At 38.6% G+C, this 23,719-nt stretch overlaps 1 protein-coding gene across 1 annotated transcript in view; it reads right to left on the bottom strand.

Moving 5' to 3' along the window:
- The window catches only part of pigg (phosphatidylinositol glycan anchor biosynthesis class G (EMM blood group)), a 102,359-nt gene that overhangs the window by 68,845 nt on the left and 9,795 nt on the right, over positions 1-23,719 (bottom strand). Inside the window, exons 3-6 of the mRNA XM_089135121.1 lie at positions 19,480-19,689; positions 18,651-18,839; positions 7,096-7,234; positions 997-1,209 (exon numbers count right to left, since the gene is read on the bottom strand). Of these exons, the coding sequence (XP_088991247.1) occupies positions 997-1,209; positions 7,096-7,234; positions 18,651-18,839; positions 19,480-19,689 (751 nt within the window). The remainder of the gene's footprint in view (positions 1-996; positions 1,210-7,095; positions 7,235-18,650; positions 18,840-19,479; positions 19,690-23,719) is intronic.

The raw sequence follows: 23,719 nt of genomic DNA on the forward strand, positions 1-23,719 counted from the left end.
GCTGAATAAACACACACACACACACACCATAAGCCAGAGAAACTCGTGTAAGATGTGAGAAGTGAATGAGCCAGAGATGGATGTTTGTGGGAGGCCAGATATCCAGCTGAGAGAAAATACAACACACACACACTCACACACACACACACACGGCTTGAGCTAAAGGGTATAAATTCTGTATTTCTATGGATTTAAAGTGCTCTAAAGGCCCAGTCGAGCTCTTATGTCGGTTCCAGCACTTCATGAGCTTGATACTCCAGCAGCAAAAAGGCAAAACAAAACCGAACTGGACTGACAGCACAAGCCCTAGATAGTGGCCAACTCTAGTGTGCTTGGCCATGGCTCAGTGTGAATGCATTAGCTTCATTAGGGGCGTGTGTTTGCATTTAATAAAAATAAAGGTCCTTGTTTTATAAAACATGTTCACAAAACTAAATGAAAATGTTTTGTGATATGCAAGATATCGTTAATTTAGTTGTACAGGCTACGTTCTCATAACCATTTATTTTGTTCTAATGTCACTAGTAATTCATCTCAAGGTTTACTGCTTTACACGAGTCTTTTGTCGTGTGGTTTTGGTGAAGTGTGGGCTACTAAAATAATCATTCAGGTGTGTACCTTACTTCATCTGATGGTTTAGAGGACGTTTACTCGAGTCGTTACAAGGCGAGCACGTCAAGTGTAAACGTCTGCGAAAGTGTAAACAAGGCTTTAGTACGTCACACACACGTGACCAGCGTCGGCCAATAGTGAGCTTAGGACACACCATGTGACACACCAATTTAATTGTTAAGTTGGTCTCACGTCCGTTGAATAACACGGGGAGGCGGGGTTTATGACCAATACCGGGACCGGCCACCGGGGGGGCGATTGAGACGCTCTGGCGTCACTTTTCAGGGCTTTTGCAGCATGCAAGCTGCTTTGAGACAGTCAGGATTGTAAAAAGCACTATATAAATAAAGGAGACTGGACTAGACTGGAGCGGACTGGACTCACCCTTGTGGAAGGAGGGGTTGCTGTCGCGCAGGAGTCGGCTCAGCTGGTGTCCATTGATCTGCAGGAGGCGGAGCTGATCCCGGAGCGACGAGTCCTCGAACACGGCCGGGATCAGGCGGCCCACGCTGTTCTGGGACACCGGCAAACCCAGAGCCAGAGCGAGGGTGGGGGGGAGATCCACCTGCTCCAGGACCTCCGGCTCCTCCAGGCCCGCTGCAACACACACACACACACACACACATCAGTAATGGCTCCTCCAGGTCCGCTGGAACACACACACACACACACGTTGGTAATGGCCCATTTCTGTCCATTTTTTAGTTCAGCAAAATGTGAATAACAGGGTCAGTTATTTAGTCTGTGCTGTTGGGAAACACTATATTACTGTTTAACTGCAGTTTTGTAAGTAAGACTCTTCTACACCCAACTATCCAACTATCCATCTATCCATCTGTCCGTCCATCCATCCATCCATCCATCCATCCATTTATCCATCCATCCATCCATACCTGCATCCATCTTTTTATCCATCCATGCATCCATTCTTTTATCCATCCATTTATCCATCCATCCATTCATCCATCCATCCCTGCATCCATCCATTTATCCATCCATCTATCCATCCATCCCTTTTCCATCCATCCATCCTTTTATCCATCCATTTATCCATCCATCCATCCATCCATCCATCCCTGCATCCATCCTTTTATCAATCAATTTATCCATCCATCCATCCATTCCTGCATCCATCAATTTATCCATCCATCCATCCCTGCATCCATCCTTTTATCCATCCATTTATCCATCCATCCATCCAACCATCCATCCCTGCATCCATCCTTTTATCCATCCATTTATCCATCCATCCATCCAACCATCCATCCCTGCATCCATCCTTTTATACATCCATTTATCCATTTATCCATCCATCCATCCATTCATCCATCCATTCCTGCATCCGTCAATTTATCCATCCATCCTTTTATCCATCCATTTATCCATCCATCCATCCCTGCATCCATCCTTTTATCAATCAATTTATCCATCCATCCATCCATTCCTGCATGCATCAATTTATCTATCCATCCTTTTATCCATCCATTTATCCATCCATCCATCCATTCATCCATCCATTCCTGCATCCATCCATTTATCCATCCATCCATCCATTCATCCATCCATTCCTGCATCCATCAATTTATCCATCCATCCTTTTATCCATCCATCCATCCTTTTATCCATCCATTTATCCATCCATCCATCCCTGCATCCATCCTTTTATCAATCAATTTATCCATCCATCCATCCATTCCTGCATGCATCAATTTATCTATCCATCCTTTTATCCATCCATTTATCCATCCATCTATCCATTTATCCATCCATTTATCCATTCATCCAACCATCCATCCATCCATTCATCCATCCATTCCTGCATCCATCCATTTATCCATCCATTTATCCATCCATCCATCCATTCATCCATCCATTCCTGCATCCATCCATTTATCCATCCATTTATCCATTCATCCAACCATCCGTCCATCCATCCATTCATCCATCCATTCCTGCATCCATCCATCCATCCATTCTTTTATCCATCCATTTATCCATCCATCCATCCCTGCATCCATCCTTTTATCAATCAATTTATCCATCCATCCATCCATTCCTGCATGCATCAATTTATCTATCCATCCTTTTATCCATCCATTTATCCATCCATCCATCCATTCATCCATCCATTCCTGCATCCATCCATTTATCCATCCATTTATCCATTCATCCAACCATCCATCCATCCATCCATTCATCCATCCATTCCTGCATCCATCCATTTATCCATCCTTTTATCCATCAATCCATCCTATCTACCTATAGTCCATTCACCAGTTTTTTCTACTCCTTTTTCTCTCGTTCCAGTGCTGCTCTGCAATCTGGCACCCAAAATTAAGACATATTTACATATTAAGACATAGATCAGATGACTAGATGACACTGCATAAAAAAATTATACACGCTAAACTTATAATATATTCATCACATAAATAAGACCAACATCAGCGTTTAAGTCTGTGTTTCCTGAACTCAGAAAGTGCATTTATAATTGCGTTGCGTCTTCCACCCTGCCTTTGCACACTAACAAACCAGTAGATTTGTGTTTGTGTGTGTGTTGGGTAGTCGGGTTAGTGTGTGTGTGTGTGTGTGAGAGAGAGAGATGAGTAGGTTTAGGGGTCCGGTTAGAGTGTGTGTTTGTGTATGTGTGTGTGTGATGGGTATGTTTAGGGGTTGGGTTAGTGTGTGACAGAGTGTGTGTGTGTGTGTGATGGGTATGTTTAGGAGTCGGGTTAGTGTGTGTGTGTGTATTGGTGAATCAGACTGAATTGATTCCAGGACTCTGAGCTGTGATGTGAAACAGAGAGCTGATCTTGAACACGTCTCGCGACGGCGCTGTGATCGGATGGACGGCGAGGTCAGCATGCAGCGGGTGTGAAGATGAGCTCCTCTTTAAATAAAAACCACATGCTGCAAGAGGAAGCTGGTGTGAGTGTGTGTGTGTATAGATGAGTAAGAGATCTCCAAAATAGATCAGGCAGGAAAAGAAACAATTATCACATTCACCCCGTCAGTCTGGTGTAGACAGATGCTCTGCACTACACACTCATCGGGAGAGAGAGTCGAAGTGGATAATGAGCATCTCACACAGATTTTCACACTCTAGGGTGTGTGTGTGTGTGTGTGTGTGTTCACATGGTTATGCATGCGTCATGTTTGAGCTGTGTGTATTGCGTCACGCGATCAGCGCTGCGCCAGCTCTGTGTGTCACAATCAATTACACACTGGACTCAATGCAAATTAATCCATTATAAAACAGTGGGGGGGGGGGGGGGATTAATGCTTTATATTATCAGACAGAGATGAATCAGTGGCTAATTTAAAACCCCCGGGGCATAAAATTATCCAGCAGCATTCCTCTAATGCAATCAAACCGTCACAGACATTTGAGATTTAAAGGGGTCATGACACGCGATATCTCATTTGCTCATTTGCATTGATCTTTTGACATATAAGACGTCTTTGACTTATTAAAGTTTCTTCGCTTAAAACGTCCTCCTCATTATAAACAAAGCTTTTATTTAATCAAGCTTCAAAAACGGCTTGTTTTGATATTGCAGGATCTGTGATGTCACATGGGCAACTTCATTAGCATATGCCCGCCTCCAGAGCAAGACATCGACCAATAGATATCCATCATCGCATCATCGCCCACTTGCGTTCAGTCGCTTAGATTTATTTCAGTAATTCAACTTAAAAGGTGAAACTAATATATTATATAGACTCATTACATGTGAAGTGAGATATTTCAAGTTATAATTGTGATGATTATGGATTACAGCTTATGAAAACTTTTTCAAAAATTTGGGGTTTTCATAAGCTGTTTACCTTTTCTGATCTTGACAAAACACATAAGGTTCCAGATTTTGTGACAGAATTGACATTTGGACAGAAATGTATTAATTTGTTAAGGCAGAATGTATTCAACTAAATTCAAAGGAATTAAATAACACCCGGTGGCTATTTTTGGTACTACGCCTAAACAAAATCTCATGGGAACTTCAATTTTTGTGATATCATCTTGAAATTTGGAACATAGATTTTCTTGGTTAGATTTATGGCTTTGATTTTATAGTAAAAAATTTTTTTTTGTAAAATAACTATTTTATATAAGAATATATAGTACAGTGTATTTGATTTAATGTAAACTTAAACGTCCATAACTTTTTCATACTTTCATTTTTTTAAGTGTTTTCACTTCAGCAATAATCTGCTGAGTGTTTCCTTTAAAACAAGACCAAACTTGGGTATATTTCAAAGCATTCTTGAATTACAACCATTTAAGTTTGAATAGTGCATTTTAACCCCCATTCTCAAAAAGCGAAGGGTTTAAAACACCTAAAAAGTTCTTGATTTTATTCATTGGGAAAAGTTGCATTGAAGGGCAAACTGTACAACAGTAATGCTTATTAAATAAAGACTAGCCAGCATTAAATTACTACATTAGCCACGATTTTGAGGGTGGAAGTGCTCATGAAAAACTACATCTTGGCTGTAAATGGTGCAAGAAACCTTGAGGGAAAAAGCTAATAAACGTATTGCTCCAGAAAATTAAAGAGTGTGAAACACAGCCAGGAATAATTGCCCTTCATTATGTGAAACATTTCTAACAAAAGCAGAACATAATTTTGTGCATAAAACACATTTTAAATGCAAGACTGGTTGAAACAACTCTTAAACAGATGTACAGATGCGTAGAGCTTTGCAGATTCTAAGAATATCTCGCGCAGTCATTAAGGCTGATCTGAACAGTGCATCTGTTTTGGATATAAGCATTGTTCGGTGTCGTGCGCTGCTGAAACAGACCTTTGTGGCTGGAAGACTTATTACACACTCACACACAGCAGTGTGTGTGTCTTCCCGTTTCCGGAGCTTTTACAGCAGTGGGGAAGGCAGGCACGTTCAGCTCACAAAAATATTCATTTTCTTGAATATTTTCTTGAAACTCCAAGTGCAAAAGTTCATTTATTCAACTTAAAAGGTGAAACTAATATATTATATAGACTCATTACATGCAAAGTTAGATATTTCAAGGCTTTATTTGTTATTTTGATGATTATAGATTGCAGATATAAAAATGAAAATTCAAAATTAGAAAATGGTGAAAAAAAATTAATATCTGTAATCCATAATCATCAAAATTATAACAAATAAAGGCTTGAAATATCTCACTTTGCATGTAATGAGTCTATATAATATATTAGTTTCACCTTTTAAGTTGAATTACAGAACTTTTGCACCATATTCTGATTTTTGCATGCTGGTTATTAATCTGATTTAAAGCAAGGTAAATATGAAAAATCATCACTTTAGGCACACCGACTCACGTGGAGATTGATTTATGGTGCGTAAAGCTTCTTTGACGGACTATCAGAGCCCTTGTTTAGCTGAGATATCTGTCGAAATAACAAGCATGAATAAAAACTTTAAAAAATATTTTGAAACTTAAGTTCATGTTTTCTTTAAATTTATGGTTTTATCTCTTGCATTTTCTGCTCATAATTATTATTTTTTTTCCTTCAATCCATGTTCTGCGCTTGCTCTTCCAAATGTTGCAGTTCGAGTTTCATGCAAATTAGGGCGGGCTTAAGCGTCACCATTGGTCCACTAGTTCTAGATTGACAGCTCTTCCTCTAGCCAGCCAATCGAAGAGGGGAGTTCACTTATTTTTGAATCACGCTTATTTTTAATCCATGGCCGCAACACATTTGATCCCATACCCCGTCCCTCACAAAAATTTTCTTAAATGCATTGGTGAATATGCTGGTGGTTAATCTGATTTAAAGAAAGGTAAATATGAAAGGCACACCGACTCACATGTGTACCGGACTATCAGAGCCCTTGTTTAGCTGAGATATCTCCCATTATTGGATATGGCTTAACAACTGTGGGAGGCATAAAATCCTGGCCAATATACTTTACTGAAGGACTAAGACATCAAATATACAACCCAGGCTTAAAATAACTTTAGTTTCGAACAGAGTAACTTTGCAGTTGGGAAAAAATAAATCGATAATGTTTCTCTTGAACTTCAAAGAGAGTCGCAGACCCTTTACGTATCTTAATCTGAGTAACCTTTACTTCAAAAAACCACCAGATAACAATGTTTTCGATAATCCAATTGTCAGATTCACCAGAGAAAACACAAGAAGGGTCTGGGGGCGTGTCCTCGCATTGATTGACAGACAGACCCCCCCCACCCTAAACCAGTTCAAACTGATTCTGAAGATTTCAAGGGTCATGCCAATCTCATTGCTACAATAAACACTAACCCAGAGGGCCCTATTTTGGTCTAAAGCGCGCGGCACATTTAAACAACATGGCGCTGGACGTAAAAATGAAAAATGCGTCGGGCTGAAACTAGCAAAACACACTTGTGTGATGGCGCCCTGAGAGCGGTTCATTCATAAATCCGTAATATCATCCCTTCATGCTGTGGAAACACAAACTGGAGACAGAAGGGGCGGAGCTACATCGACTCACCTTTCCTCCTGAAGGCGGGGCTAATGAGCACGAGCGGCGTGTTGATCTCCGCCTCTGACGATCCGCCGTGACTGCCGGTCTCAGACATGCCGTGATCTCCACACACCACCAGCAGGTTGGGCAGCGTCCCTTCAGATTCCTGAAACACACACATCAAAAACTAAAACGTTTCATATATTAACACTTTTATTGTTCGTCTAAATAATAAAATATTTAGATGACATTTAAATAAAAAATTTCGAATTTAAAACCCGACTGAAAAAGGATTTTGAAGGCCGATACCGATACAAATATTTTTTGGTTTTAAAATTTGATATCGGCCGATATTTTTTATTTTATTTTTTTCAGAAACGCGCAACAAAACATTAACAGATTTCCCAAACATTAGTTATTTGTAGTTATTTATGAGTTTTAACTAAAATAATATGATTTTTAAAAAGAAACGTGTTTCTTTTGTCACAATAGAACAGACTGATTAGCTAGCTTTGTGGTTAGCTAGTCTATGATGAGCCATAATTTAGCAATGGTTCAGCAATTTAGCAATATTTTCAATATAACAGGCCAAGGAGAGATGATGCATCTCATTGCTATAACTGTCACGCGCTATTAAAGAAATACTTCAGGTCACATTGTCAAAAGTTAAAAGGACAGTCAGTCGACTACACCATAACAATGTTACGTAATTATTACTAGCTAATTCCGCTTCACTTTCGGCTTATTTAACCCTTGTGCTGCATTACATTTTTAACACCGTTGAGTGCATTAAGGACCAAAAATGGCCACATATTAAACATTGCCTAAAATATTATATATTATTATTATTTTCCACTTTTACCAAGTTAAATCTTTTAACCAGCATCAGTCCTCCTCATAACTACCAAAAATGTATTCAATTTCAGGATTTTAACCCTTTAATTACCAGTTTTGTTTGTGAAACCATCGATTTGTATAAGAGGAAAAAACACAAAAATTCAATTATTTTCAATAAACTAAATGCAAAGAGAAAACTTTAGATTTGGATTATCACAGTCCCACTTTGCAAAAAATCTCACTTAGCGCGTTAGAGACCAAAAATGGCCACCTATTAAACATTGCCTATTGCCTAAAATAAGGTGCATTTTCACCCATAGGGAATAAATATGTAGTGACGTCATCTGGTGGAATACACTATATAATGCAAATATAATGCTTTTGCTTCAAAATGAAAGGATGTTTGTGCAAAAATCATGTTTCATGTATTACTGACAGCCTCAGATTTAAACAACGTTTTAATGGGTTTCAATGGGCCATTTTTGGTCTTTATGGTGCTGAGTGTTACTATTTGATCTACACAGTGTGTGTTATACATATTTTGCAAAATGGGATCACATTTTTTACATGTATCCAAAAAGGTACAATTTTGCCAAATTTCATACCATTTGCATTAAAACAGCCAAAATGGTCAAAGAAATTAAACTGCAAAAGACCAAAAATGTCCCTAATGCAGCATAAGGGTTAACAGCAGCAAAACTGGACATGATAGCCACAAATTTTGTCCTGCTTATTTGAGTTAAAAGAACTGATGGGGATGAACTTTTAATTGTTATTCAAGCAATGTATGTATCGTGACCAACTCAACGAGTGTTGCCAACAGGAACGGTGTAGAGCGCCCTCTGGTGGACAAACTATACAACTCCAACACTCATGACACGGTTCAAGCATGTTTCGTCCGTTTTTATTTTGTTTTTGAAATATTCATTTATCGGCCATTATAACTGCCGATACCGATATTTTGGAAAATGCCTAATATCGGCCGATAATATCGGCCTCCCGATATATCGGTCTGGCTCTAGTCGAATTATACAGATGCAGACACATCTATAATATTGTATATTATGCATTTATTTAGTAAAATCGATAGAAAATTAGTTAAATAGATCATTCTTAGTCTCAGACGTGACGCCGATGGACCAACGGCTGAACGTCTGACGTATTCTGCAAACACTTTCGGATGTTCGGGAAATGTGTGTGTGGTGCGTTCTTTAACGGTCCTGGAAACGAATGCCGAGGCCAAACCCCTTTGTTGAAGAAGAACGCATCAGGTTTACCACTATGACAGCAAGAGCTTCAAGATCAACTAAATGCTCCATTTTCAATTTCGCGGCTCCATTGTTGCTGTAAACTTGCACAACGTTCTTGAATGAATAATTTATTAGATAGACGCAGGGCTGTTAATATAGATATATAGACGTTATATTGTCACGCCCCTAAACATGACGCAGAATAAAGCGAACTGTGATTGGTTGCGTTACATGTCAGTCAAACATCCTTGGCCGAGAAAAGCTGCGATTGAAGGTCTGGTTACGCGAGACTAATTTTTATATGATGAATTATTGTATTTTAAGACTGAAGTCTGGGTCTAGCCAGCAGAAAATAAAAACGGTGAAGGTATTACAAAAATTTGATTTTTTTTTAAATATGTGTATATTTTGTCTTCATGTATATTTCTATCACCATTTATTTTATGTTTGCTACTGTTCAAACAAACAAATACACACACACACACAACCGTATAAAAGTTTGCTGTTTTTGAAGTCTCTAACGGACAACAAATCTTCATTATTTGATCAAAAATGCGGTAAAAACAGTAAAAATGTGAAATATTATTCTAATGTAAATCATCAGTTTTCTATGTGAATATATAGTAAAGTGTAATTTATTAAGCTGAATTTATCATCATTACTCCAGTCTTCAGTGTCACATGATCCTCAAATCACTGTAACATGATGATCTGATGTTCAAGACACATTTCTTGATCTTGCAAACCCCTTATAGAGCAAAAATGATGTAAAAATAAATGTATTGTCAGTTTCCAGGAGATTTCACAGTATAATTGTGTGTGTTTGAGAGTGTGTGAGAGACGCTGGATTGCTGTCCTCTTCACTGGAGCAAATCTCTGAAGTTTGAACATGTGTGTGTGTGTGTGTGTCTCACTCATCGGGGACAGGGATGATCAGCTCTGTTTCACATCAAAGAGTCTCTCGGCCCACTTGATTCCCTCACACACACACACACACACACACGCCTCCCAGCTGGATGGCCGTCGCTGTAAACGCTGACTCTGAGCCCTAACACCACACTAATGATGCTTCGCTAACAACAAGTCCTCCGGTTCAGATATTCATGAGTCCACTAAACGCATGCTAATGACTAGCCTCCAGCTAACACACGCTAATGACAGGACGCCTGAATAAAGACATTAGAAACTCCACTTGCGGCCTGTAACCCGCCGGCAGTGTGCCGAAATAATAGCGCGAGTTGACGGGTGTGATTTACGCGGAGGAAACTCTTGAAATGCTGTGAGCAGCACCACATCACATTACACAGTTTCTTGGGTCACACGTTAAACATTACGGCATCTGAAAAGTAGCAAATAAACTACATAGTTAGGGTTAGAATTGTACTTCTACAAATAAAATTATAATATAATGAAATAGAAAAATACAATTAATTTGATTTTTTTGTTGTTGCAAATTTGCTTGGGAAATGTGACCAACCCAGCTGAACCGTACTGAACCGTACACCACACACACGTCACTGAACGCGGATCCACAACAGAACCGGAACACAACACAATGCTGAACAAAGTTATTTTTGGACCAAAATGTATTTTCGATGCTTCAAAACATTGTAACTAACCCACTGATGTCACATGACTACTTTGATGATGTCTTTATCTCCTTTCTGGACAAGGATTATACCGTACATACATTTCCAATGGAGGGACAGAAAGCTCTCGGACTAAATCTAAAATATCTTAAACTGTGTCCTGATAGCTTTGCTGGTCTTGCTGGTGCTCTGAGACATAAAACAAATCCATTATATGTATATTAGAGCCCGACCGATAAAGGATTTTGAAGGCCGATACCGATGCAAATACTTTGGGGTTTTAAAATCCGATATATATCGGCCGATATTTTATTTATTTATTTGAAACTAGTCACAAATTTTGTCCTGCTTATTTGAGTTCAGAGAACTGATGGGGATGATCTTTTAATTGTTATTCAAGCAATGTATGTATCGTGACCAACTCAACGAGTGTTGCCAACAGGAACGGTGTAGAGCGCCCTCTGGTGGACAAACCATACAACTCCAACACTCATGACATGGTTCAAGCGTGTTTCCTCCGTTTTTATTTTATTTTTGAAATATTCATTTATCGGCCATTATAACTGCTGATACCGATAGTTTGGAAAATGCCTAATATCTGCCGATAATATCGGTCTGCCGATATATCGGTCTGGCTCTAATGTATATATCTAAAAAAATGTATTTGCTTGAAAAGCTGTTTTTGATTTCAGAAATGTGTTATTAATAAAACAAGGGGGAAAAAAGGGAAAATTAGATTATTTTCTTACTCCAATTAATAGATATCTTTTCTTTTTTCCAAAAAGAAGACTTCAAATCTTATCAAAATTAGGTTTCTTAAAACAAGAAAAAATATCTGTTAATGGCCTACAATTTTTTTTAACTCGCTTAATTTTCATAAATCTTTCAGAAAAATAGACTTAAGTCATTTTGCATCTCCAGTAAATGTATCTTTATTTAATTGGGGTCAATAATTTCATCCCTAATTTTAACTCATATTTGATCATCAAAAAGACTGTGAAAAAAAGGTCTTCAAGCCTTAAAATATCTCGAATGTAACTCGACACCCTTGCCTCACTTATTAATAGTATGCGCGGTTCTATGAGTATGCAAATGAGCCCCGCCTCCACTCACTCACTCACAGATCCACTGGTTGACGATCACACATTGCTTGAATCTATTTGGTCGAGGAACGTTATCTAAGGTGTGCAATTATTTTGGGAAACAAACAGGACTAAAGTAGTTCCAGCAGGTTTTGACCGCATTATCATATCACTTGTAAATAAACAACACTGCTTGTATGCCTCAGTCTAATGTGAGATATGCACACACACACAAAAACATCAGTAAAGCAGCTGTCTACACTGCAATGAATCTCCCACACCCTGATAATAAACAGGTCCGGTTGCATAAACGGCTAAGACTCTTAAAGTTAGTCATCACATATTTATTTCTTTAAAGTCACCCTGTAGTCAATAATTGTAACCCTTAATCTCATCTTTGTTCAACAAAACTACGTTTTTTCCAAGAAAAAATGTCTTCATGTCTTAAAATATCGTGAATGTAACTCGACACCCTCGCCTCATTTAGTATGCACAGTTCTATGAATATGTAAATGAGCCCCGCCTCCACTCACTCACTCAGAGATCCACTGGTTGACGATCACATGTTGATCTGATTGGTTACAAGGTCGTTTGTGACGTCAGCGATTTCAAAGCGTGTTTTTGAGACCGTCTTTGGTTCACTGCAGTTTTAAGGAGGAAATACTCGACTTATCAACTTACACATGATTTGCATATTAAAAACACCACATCGAGATATAGAGTGAGCTGCAGTAATGGAGATCAGGCTGTTCATGTGTTCAGGGTTAAAGATAAAGAACAGTGTTAGAATATACATGAAGAGTGTTTTATAAGGGGATTTACCGTTGTCCCGCGTGTCGTCATAAACACACACTGAAATGGAGCATTTCCCCTCATGATTTAATCCGAGGACGCTTAAAGCAGAGCAAAACTAATAAAGAAAGGCGACACTGAACCATAAGGAGCTTCTGTAGAATAATTCCCCATCGAGCGCCGGAGACGAGAGAGAGATGTGTGTGTGGGTTTATCTGAAGTGACTGAGTATTATTGAGTGATTTCTGTTGGAGAAGAGGAGCGAGCTGCGAGAGGAAGATGAGGGGAATGTGGAAATGGAAAGATGGAAGAGTTACAGGCGCTCTACAGCACGAATCCAGCCGTTATTCACTCAAAATGCTGGTACAAAAATGCTGGGTTGTTTTAACCCATCTTTGGGTCAAATACGGACAAACTCAGCCACTGGGTTAAAGGTGCCATATGTAATAATTGAGGTAAAAATATCCAAAAAATGAGCTACACGCGTCAAAAGAATGAGAAGAAATAAGTGCAATGATGTCATTAAGCTCTCAGATTCTGTCAATTTTAGTACGCAATTCAAACAATAAATACAGTTTTGGCGCTTGTAAATGTTACACGACAGATCCCTAGCGCACGTGAACCGATCATCTCTACTAGCTAATGGAAAAAGAAAACGAACACTGTTGAAAGATACAGTATGCTACAACTTATCAAAATGTATTCCTCATGCATAATATCGACCAATCATTTTTTGAACTCTTCCCTGAACTGAAATGTAGTAATGGGCTGTATTTCCACACGACTGACATCAGGTTCAAGTACACGCAAGCCGCGCGAGTAACTAGTGTATTGCAGTTTGCCCGCCCGCATACCGCCTCCCATGGCCGAAACTGGTATTACAACACCTGTCGGGCCGGGGCTAGTAATTTAGCATGCTAATTTAGGTTTATATCTCGGCAGCACTATAACTTGTCAGTTTTTTAACCCCTTAACTGTCACTGTCCCGGTACCGGGACGCCTAACTTTACTTCACTATATTTCTATTAAATCCTAATCTAATTATGACAAATTATATATTGTTGGAAAGGTCTAAGACTTCTAAATAGATATTCTACCCCTGTTTTGTGTTAAAAATTATGTAGGAAGAGTAATTGATGAATTTATGACAAGAGTGCACCTCTCTGAAAGGTCAGAGTCTCAAGGTTCCAAATTTTGTGACAGAATTGACATTTGGACAGAAATGTATTAATTTGTTAAGGCAGAATGTATTCAACTAAATTCAATGGAATTCAATGGCACTCGGTGGCTATTTTTGGTACGACGCCTAAACAAAATCTCATGGGAACTTCAATTTTTGTGATATCAACTTCAAATTTGGAACATAACTTGATAAGATGTATGGCTTTGATTTTATAGAAATTTTAGAGTAAAAAATATTTTATAAAATATATATTTTATATAAAATATAAAATATATAGTACAGTATATTTAATTAACTGTAAATTTAAACTTCCATAACTTTTTCATACTTTCATTTTTTGAAGTGTTTTCACTTCAGCAATATTCTGCTGAGTGTATTCTTTAAAACAAGACCAAACTTGGGTATATTTCAAAGCATTCTTAAATTACAACCATTTAATTTTGAATAGTGCATTTTAACCCCCATTCTCAAAAAGGGGGGTGACAGCTAACCTGCTTGCTAAGTGTCAATTGCGTGTGTCTCACGGTGAATTAGCTTGATCAACATCAGCGAATGCTATCTGTCAAATAATTCAAACTAACAATAAAAGTGTAATATGAACAAAACGAATACCGTAAACTAGAAATAATAGCCCGCAGGCTTTTATTTCCGCATATCGTCGAAATGCACCAGCTTGTTTTTGAGACGCGTCTATGAGACGGTCTTCATCATTTAGTGTTGAGATGTTGTTCATCGAGTCTCTAAAAATCTCCAAATGCTCCACGTGAAACTGCAGTCTTCCGACCTTTTACTATCGTGTCAAATGATTTGAATAATATGCGGAGAAAGAGAGCAAAACAGCGCTCGCTTGTGTTGTTTGAAGACGTGAGAGTGCGCGCGGCCGCGGCACAACACATTTTCTGGAGGTATACTGCCCCCATCTGTTATGGAATATGAAATATTTTTTGATTTTTAGTTTCAGACGGCACCTTTAAATGTTTAAATTACATTTTTAACCCAACATTTGGGTTTGTCCATATTTGACCCAACTTTGGGTTAAAACAACCCAGCATTTTCAGGAGTGTTATCCCCTCTCCGAAACACTGTCTGCTGAGAGACTCACACATGCACTTATTCAGACGTCAAAGACTGATTCAAGAATCACTTTATTCGCCAAATGCATCGGCAGATACACAGGAATTTGATATGGCCATCAGTTACACACAAACTCACACACAAACATGTCTAAAACAATCAATAAAAAAATAATAATAATAATAAATAATAATAAAATAGTCAGAATAGGGCTAATTCAGCTATTTAATAGGGAAATGGTTCTGATTGTCGGATAATGAGCCATTTTATAATCACCGATTACGATACGATTATGGTTTTTCTTAATATTACACTCTAAAAAAATGTACACTCTCACAAATTTTTACTGGAATGAAGAATTATTGGATGTAATGTGTCATCGTTTACTTTATTTTGCGCTCCTCACTTACATAAATGAAGTATAACTGGTGTCTGTATAATTGTTGGTTTGACTGTACTTATTACTCCCTATGAAGGCTCTTTTTATGTTCCCATAATGCACTGAGCTCTTTTATCCCAGAAGATCAAGGTAAAGTCCCTCTCGCTGTGGATGTTCCTGACGCACCGCTTCATCACGCTCTAAAACTCATTGTTACTTAAGGCACCGCTCTGAATAACCCGTGTAAGATCTGTGATGATTAATGAGCGCTGGATGTGTTCCTCATGGTCCTGTAGGGAGTTAAACTCTCTCACCTGCTGAGGGAACAGATTTCACATGCAGATATTATAACGGGCAGCAGGGCTAAAGTAGGACGCAGCTGGTTGTACAGATGTCACCAATCTAGAGGTGTGTTTAGACCTGCATTTCATCTTTTTAGTGTGAAACGCTCCAGTTCTTCTCTATATGAGTGTCAGTGTTCCTGAACTCCTGAAACGCCTCCATTGTAGTCTGGAGTTTCTCCCGGGAACGAACACGTCACAATATTCCTCATTATAATAATTCATGCGCAGAATAAAGGGGCGGGGCCTGGTTGAGTTAGTTAGTAGTGTGTTAAACTGGCGGTAAAAGGGGCGGGACTTTCCCAAACACACTCGAAGCGCTCGACCAATCACAGCACACTGATCCAGCCGACCAATCAGAGCACAGTGTGCTTTCAGAAGGAGGAGACAGGAAGTGAACAGAGCGTTACTGACAGACTGGGAAGAGAGGAGCCGCAACAATGGAGAATATGAGGAGAATAATCAACATTCAACTTGTGAAACTTAGAGCTAAACAGTAAGTCTGCAAATCAGCCAGGGCGAATGTCACACAGATAAATGTGCATAATTACACAACTACGCAATTACCCAGAGCAGAGAGCTGACGTGAACTGCAGGTTACATTCACCGCCGACACAATGACGCTTTAGGCCGGAGTGTTGAACGCTTATGACTGGAAATGAGAGTGACGGATGTGTCTGGAAAGGTTTTAAGTTCTCAGGAGTGTTTCCATGGCAACTATGAGATCTACGATGTGAACGCTACGCCGTTTGGCCTATTTATACAGTACAATCCGGCGTGAAACTCATCAATGAGACTCACGTCATCTGTTCGTCCGCCACAAAAACAACTGACCGAACTTTTTGGTTTAAAAAAAATATAACAAGCACAGATAGACGGAGAGATTTCTGTGGAGGTTCGCTGGTGTTGAAACCAGTGTTGTTTTAGTATTATTGTAAATATTCATATTTTGAATTGGCTTTTTATTTGCATGCTGACTTTTAGGGCCAATCCCAATTCTACCCCTTACCCCTTCCCTTTCCCCTAGCCCTACCCCTTCGCCTTCCCCTTGACCCTTGAAACAGAGTGGCAATGCGTTGGGGTGAAAATATTCCCCTAAGAAATGGGACACCACTACGCCTCCGTTAAACGTCATTATAAGTCGTCGCTAGCGCCTACGTCACATGAGATGCGCCGATGTTTATCACAACTTCCAAGATGCCGTCGACAGCTGCAGTTATCTCAGTTGCATGGGTTACAGCTATTTTTTTGCATCTTGTGAAGTTCGCAGGAAACAACGGAGACGACGAAAATATGTTGCGGGACTATCGTTAGCAAACTACGGTAATTTTAGCGATTTTTTTTTTTTTTTACAAACGTTTCTGTGAAGAAACTGACCGTAAATATGAACACAATATTGAATGTAACATAAAGCAAATCATTATTTGTCGTTATAATACTTATTAAAGCCACAAATACTTAAATTTATGGGTCTCCTTTGTTGCTTGGGCAGCCAGCCTGGGTTAGCAGTGACGCTTCTCATACCCCTTCGTTTGAAGTGTGCTCCCGAAAAATCTTCGTTTGAAGGGCTATCTGGCCCTTCACCCTAGCCTTCCCCCTCCAACCAAAAGAGAATTGGGACAGCCCTACCCCTTCACGTGGACGCGCAAAACGGAGGGGAAGGGGAAAGTGAAGGGGTAAGGGGTAGAATTGGGATTGGCCCTTAGTTGTCTTCTGGAAGCTAGTTATTTTAGTCTCTAAAGTTTCAAATTAAATATTTTTCTTACACGAACGCATTATTAAGCCCGTGGAGCACTTTATGAATGATAAATGCACTTTTATGACGGACAGATGCACTTTTATGATGATATATACACTTTTATAATGGAAATATACACTTTTATGATGTATAGATGCACTTTTATGATGGACAGATGCACTTTTAAAGTGAACAGATGCACTTTTATGATGGACAGATGCACTTTTATGATTGACAGATGCACTTTTATGATTGACAGATGCACTTTTATGATGGACAGATGCACTTTTATGATGGATAGATGCACTTTTATGATGGACAGATGCACTTTTATGATGGATAGATGCACTTTTATGATGATATACACTTTTATGATGGATATATGCACTTTTATGATGGACAGATGCACTTTTATGATGATATATACACTTTTATGATGGATATATACACTTTTATTATGGACAGATGCACTTTTATGATGGACAGATGCACTTTTATGATGGACAGATGCACTTTTATGATGGACAGATGCACTTTTATGATTGATAGATGCACTTTTATGATGGACAGATGCACTTTTATGATGAATAGATGCTCTTTTATGATGGACAGATGCACTTTTATGATGGATAGATGCACTTTTATGATGGATAGATGCACTTTTATGATGGACAGATGCACTTTTATGATGGATAGATGCACTTTTATGATGGATAGATGCACTTTTATGATGGACGGATGCACTTTTATGATTGACAGATGCACTTTTATGATGGATAGATGCACTTAAATGATGGATAGATGCACTTTTATCATGGACAGATGCACTTTTATGATGGACAGATGCACTTTTATGATGAATAGATGCACTTTTATGATGGACAGATGCACTTTTATGATGAATAGATGCACTTTTATGATGGACAGATGCACTTTTATGATGGACAGATGCACTTTTATGATGAATAGATGCACTTTTATGATAGACAGATGCACTTTTATGATGGACAGACAGATGCACTTTTATGATGGACAGATGCACTTTTATGATGAATAGATGCACTTTTATGATAGACAGATGCACTTTTATGATGGACAGACAGATGCACTTTTATGATGGACAGGTGCACTTTTATGATGGACAGACAGATGCACTTTTGTGATGGACAGACAGGTGCACTTTTATGATGGACAGATGAATTCCTTTAAAAAAAGAAGGTTTAGAAAAACAAACATGCACAGAATAAATCCAAATCCACCATGAAGTCGGCGCTTCTTTCGGGCGGATCCGAGATGTTGAAGAGAAGCTGAAACACACCTTTGATATGAGCGAGGAGTGAATCTTCTTGATGATGTCATCCATCTCCATGAGTTTGGGTCCTATGAGGGAGCTGTGGGGTCCGCTGATGTGCCCGATGTGATCCAGACCAAGGTAATGCAGGATCAGAATATCCCAGTCGTCCCGCTTCAGCGTGCCGTCCAGGTGACGGGTCACGTTATTGTCCACCTGAGGGAACGAGACAGAGATATTAAAATCTGAGAGAGGGTGAGAAGAAATAAGACTCGGTCAAAAACAAGCATAAACGTGAGGAATCATGACCCATTGAAAAGCTTTTCAAGTGAAACTCCCAATACTAGGGCTTTATGAAATCAGTTAGATTTATCCTGTTTTAATTTGTCTGGATTCTGTTTTTCCAAATTGTTACATTTTTTAAAAAGTTCATTTAAATATTTTTATTAATTGTAATAATCAAAAAGCATGTGATTGAAATCAATAAAACGTATACAATTTACTAACAGTTTCAACAAAAATTACATTTTTAGTAAAGTGTTCTGGATTAAATTTTAATGGTTCATTTTAAATCAAAAAGCATTCATAAAAAAAACACAAAATCTATTAAAAAAATATATATATTTCTATGAAATGTTTTGATTTTGCTTTTAAAACATTCAGTGTAGTGTATTTACATTTTTCTGGCAATCAAATGAAGGGATAAACCATAAATTTATCTTTTAATCATATGAAATTTGTCAAAGTGCTGCACAACAGAGATTTACTGTTAAAATGAAAAGATTGAAGAAAAATTAAGTGACCAGAAGAATTGTGAGACAAATGAAACACACACTTTGAGTTCAGCTCATCTCACCTCGGTGTAGTCGGACACGAAGAAGGAGGTGGTGCCGTCGTGCTCCATGAAGTGTTTGGGAAAGAGTCGAACCCACGTGTCGTCGCCGTAGAAGATGATCCGCTTGCCGGCGCTCTTGGCCTGCCAGATGAGGTTATCCTCCAGCAGAGCCGGAGAGTTCAGGTTCATCACCACGTCGATGAAGCCCGGGATGCTGCCGGTCGTCAGAGCCTGATGAGGGAACACACACACATCGCTGTTTACAGACCAGCTACTCTATTTTCTCCACATCATCTCTATGAAAACGCTCCAGTTCTTCTCTATATGAGTGTCAGTGTTTCTGAACTCCTGAAACGCCTCCATTGTAGTCTGGAGTTTCTCCCGGGAACGAACACGTCACAATATTCCTCATTATAATAATTAGGGCTGTCAACTTTAGTCGTTTAGTCGACTAATCGGTCGATGCCGTCTTGGTCGACTGACATTCTTATTGGTCGACCAGTTGCATTTTTTTTTTTTTTACCAATAGAAAGAATTTTTCAATGATTTACTCCTTGATAGTTATTCATTTATAAGCAGTTATTTATTACTGTATTCTAAATATAATTAGCCTATGCTTTGTCCCCAACTTTAAAATGCTTTAATTTAGGCTATTTTTGTAACAGCGCCACAGTTTAGCGCACACACATAATACACTCGGGAACCGCACCTGTGGCCGGCTGCGCTGCTGCTCGCGCTCGGTAAGGGATGCTGTATTCATTCAGTTAGAACGCTGCTTGATTTGGCTTTAGTCGACAAAATGTCCAGGGAATCTAAATCTTTTGTCTGGCTGCATTTTAAAACGAAGACGACAAGACTGTGGACGGAGGCGATCGCGTTGCTCCATTATGAGGGCGCAAGTCGCGCGCCTACATTTGAAATCGAACTTGAGCGCGCAAAAGACGTGAGCAGCTTTTTAACGGCTATATCATGCTAACTCAATAGATTGTGTTTTCTTAATGGTTTCGTTTTTATTTGTACACTTGACGCATTTGAAAATAGCCTAAATAATGCAACAAAACGAAAATAAACCACGCGGTCCTACAGCCTATTATTAGGAGTTTTTAAGTTATTTGGGTTTTTTGTGTGTTGTTTAAAACGCCTTGATCGTCAGGACTAAAGTTAAGAATATAAAGCCTGTATAAACGAGAGCTTTTGTTGGGATTTTTCATTATGTGGCAGATAATTGTGACTAGACCGAGGACAGAGCTCTTCTCTTTTTGCAGTTAAAAAATCACTTAATTTTCAAAGAATTGTATTATTATTATTATAGTTTTATTTATTTGTGATGTTTTTTCGTTGTTATTTTATAAATACTCAATGACAATTGTTTAAAAAATGTTTAATCAAAACATCACGTTTTTTTTTTTTTTTTTTTAGTCGACTAATCGTTGCGCAGGACTCGACTTTGGTCGACTAAGGATTTCTTTGGTTGAATACAGCCCTAATAATAATTCATGCGCAGAATAAAGGGGCGGGGCCTGGTTGAGTTAGTTAGTAGTGTGTTAAACTGGCGGTTATGGGAAGGGGCGGGACTTTCCCAAACACACTCGAAGCGCTCGACCAATCACAGCACACTGATCCAGTCGACCAATCAGAGCAGAGTGTGCTTTTCAGAAGGAGGAGACAGGAAGTAAACAGAGCGTTACTGACTAGAGCCCGACCGATAAAGGATTTTGAAGGCCATTACGATTAGAGTTGGGTATCGTTTAAATTTGAACGATTCTGATTCCGATTCTGATTCCTTGTTTCGATTCCGGTTCCTAACGATTCTCGATTCCGATTCTTTTAAGAGGCGGGGTCAAAAAAGTTTAGCTAACCTTGCTAACCAATGGCCTTTCTAAAGGAAATACTCCTTCTGTAAAAATACTCCTTTTGTCACAAATTTTGCATTTTGCCGAGATTTCTTTATTTTTAGAAAAGTGAAGCCACACTTTGGATGGCCGACGTAAGCTACTCATGTTCGACTCGCGTGGTTATGCCAACACTTCCGGTAGACGCTTCTTCGTTGGTGTTGTTCAGCGGTTTCTTCTTCCGCTCAGCGGACTGTGAATATCGAAACTAGGAATCGAAATTTTAACTTTTGAACGATTCCGGGAAAAACTAAAAGTTAGTCTCGATTCCAATCGATACTCGATTCTCGATACCCAACCCTAATTACGATACAAATATTTTTGGGTTTTAAAATCCGATATATCGGCCGATATATTATTTTTTTAAAATATTGTTTGAATTTCACATACATGTAAAAGAAAAGCTAACTTTTCTGCACAAGATACGTTTGATACTTTTTCTCTATGTCTAAATGTTCACTCCTCGCAAGTATAACTTATATTTTACAATGCAGGGACTGTAACTAGAGATATGCTAGCTATAAATACAGTAATCATTACTTTATTTAGGCAGAAAAAGTTCATTGTGGTTTCCAAGCTCATTAATGTTAACGTTAGCGGTCTTCCACTGATGATAGTGGCATTAGCTAGCTTTGTGGTTAGCTAGTCTATGATGAGCCATAATTTAGCAATAGATAACGTCATACTGCAAATTGTAAAACATACATTTTCAATATAACAGGCCAAGGAGAGATGACTGAAGCGTGTTTCGTCCGTTTTTATTTATTTTTTTAAATATTCACTTATCGGCCATTATAATGCCGATACCGATATTTTGGAAAATGCCTAATATCGGCCGGCCGATATATCGGTCTGGCTCTATTACTGACAGACTGGGAAGAGAGGAGCCGCAACAATGGAGAATAATCAACATTCATGTTTTGTGCGCTCACGTAAGGCAGTAGAAATAAAAAAAGATCTATAGCCTCGATAAAAATTTTGACTGCTCTGTTTATATCTTAAACAATACATCCTAAAGTGAAATACAGCTTTATGGGTGGAAAAATGTAAATGACTTTGGCTTGTTTGTTTAATTTCTCAGCTCATAAAGTCTCATATTTATACAGTCTGATTATATAAAAGCGTAATCTGAATGTAAATGACCAGACACGCTAAAATAGGCCAGATGCCTGATTAGCTATTCTGGGAAACAGAATCACAAATTTACAAACTCTTTGTAGTTTCACGCAGAGAAAAACACAACATGAAACCTTTCCCTCACCCTTCATGGAGAACCATCATCATCTAATGATGAAAACAAGCACACACACACACACACACACACACACACGCCCTCGTGTTTGCTCTGTATTGTAATGAGGGTATTGATTGCGTGTCTGTTAGTGTACACAACACAATTACTGTCATCTAGCGTAACGCGTTTCTCCGTGATAATTAACACACACACACACAGAGAGATGAGGAGGAATGTGTCATCATGAACATCACTCCATCTCTGTCTTATTAGATTATTACACAGGTGTTTCCATCAGTCGCTCGCTCTCTATTTTATTGTTTTTTGAGATATAATAGTTTGATGTACTATAGACGATAGTAATGTTTTTGCAAAAGGTCTGTTCTCTTCACCAAAAATGCATTTCTTTGATTAATAATACAGCAAAATATGACATATTATTATAATGTAAATCAGTAGTTTTCTATGTGAATATACAGTAAAGTGTAATTTATTCCTGTATTTTCATCATCTTTACTCCAGTCTTCAGTGTCACATGATCCTTCAGAAATCACACAGTTATGATTATTATCAGTGTTCAAAACAGTTCTGGGAAACTGAGATTTATTTATATTTTCAGGATTCTTTGATGAGTTCTAATGAACGTTCAGAACAGCATTTATACTGAATATGCTTTTTGAAACATTATAAATGTCACTTTTCATCAATTTAATGCATCCTTGCTGAATAAAAGTATTAATTTATTTTAAAAAATGTTACTGACCCTAAATTTTGAATGGTAGTGAATTATGCAAAAAGCGACTCACTCACTCACTGACTCACTCACTCACTGACTCAGTCACTCACTCACTCACTGACTCACTCACTCACTGACTGACTCACTGACTCACTGACTCACTGACTGACTCTTACTCACTCTCTCACACTCACTCACTGACTTACTCACTCACTCACTGACTCTTACTCACTCTCTAACACTCACTCACTGACTCACTCACTCACTCATTGACTCACTCACTGACTCACTCACTCACTGACTCACTCACTCACTGACTGACTGACTCACTCACTGACTCACTCACTCACTGACTCACTCACTGACTCACTCACTCACGGACTCACTCACTGACTCACT

This window comes from Pimephales promelas, chromosome 9 (assembly GCF_988280905.1).
Source record: "Pimephales promelas chromosome 9, fPimPro1.hap1.1, whole genome shotgun sequence".
In the NCBI taxonomy this organism is placed as follows: Eukaryota; Metazoa; Chordata; class Actinopteri; order Cypriniformes; family Leuciscidae; genus Pimephales; species Pimephales promelas.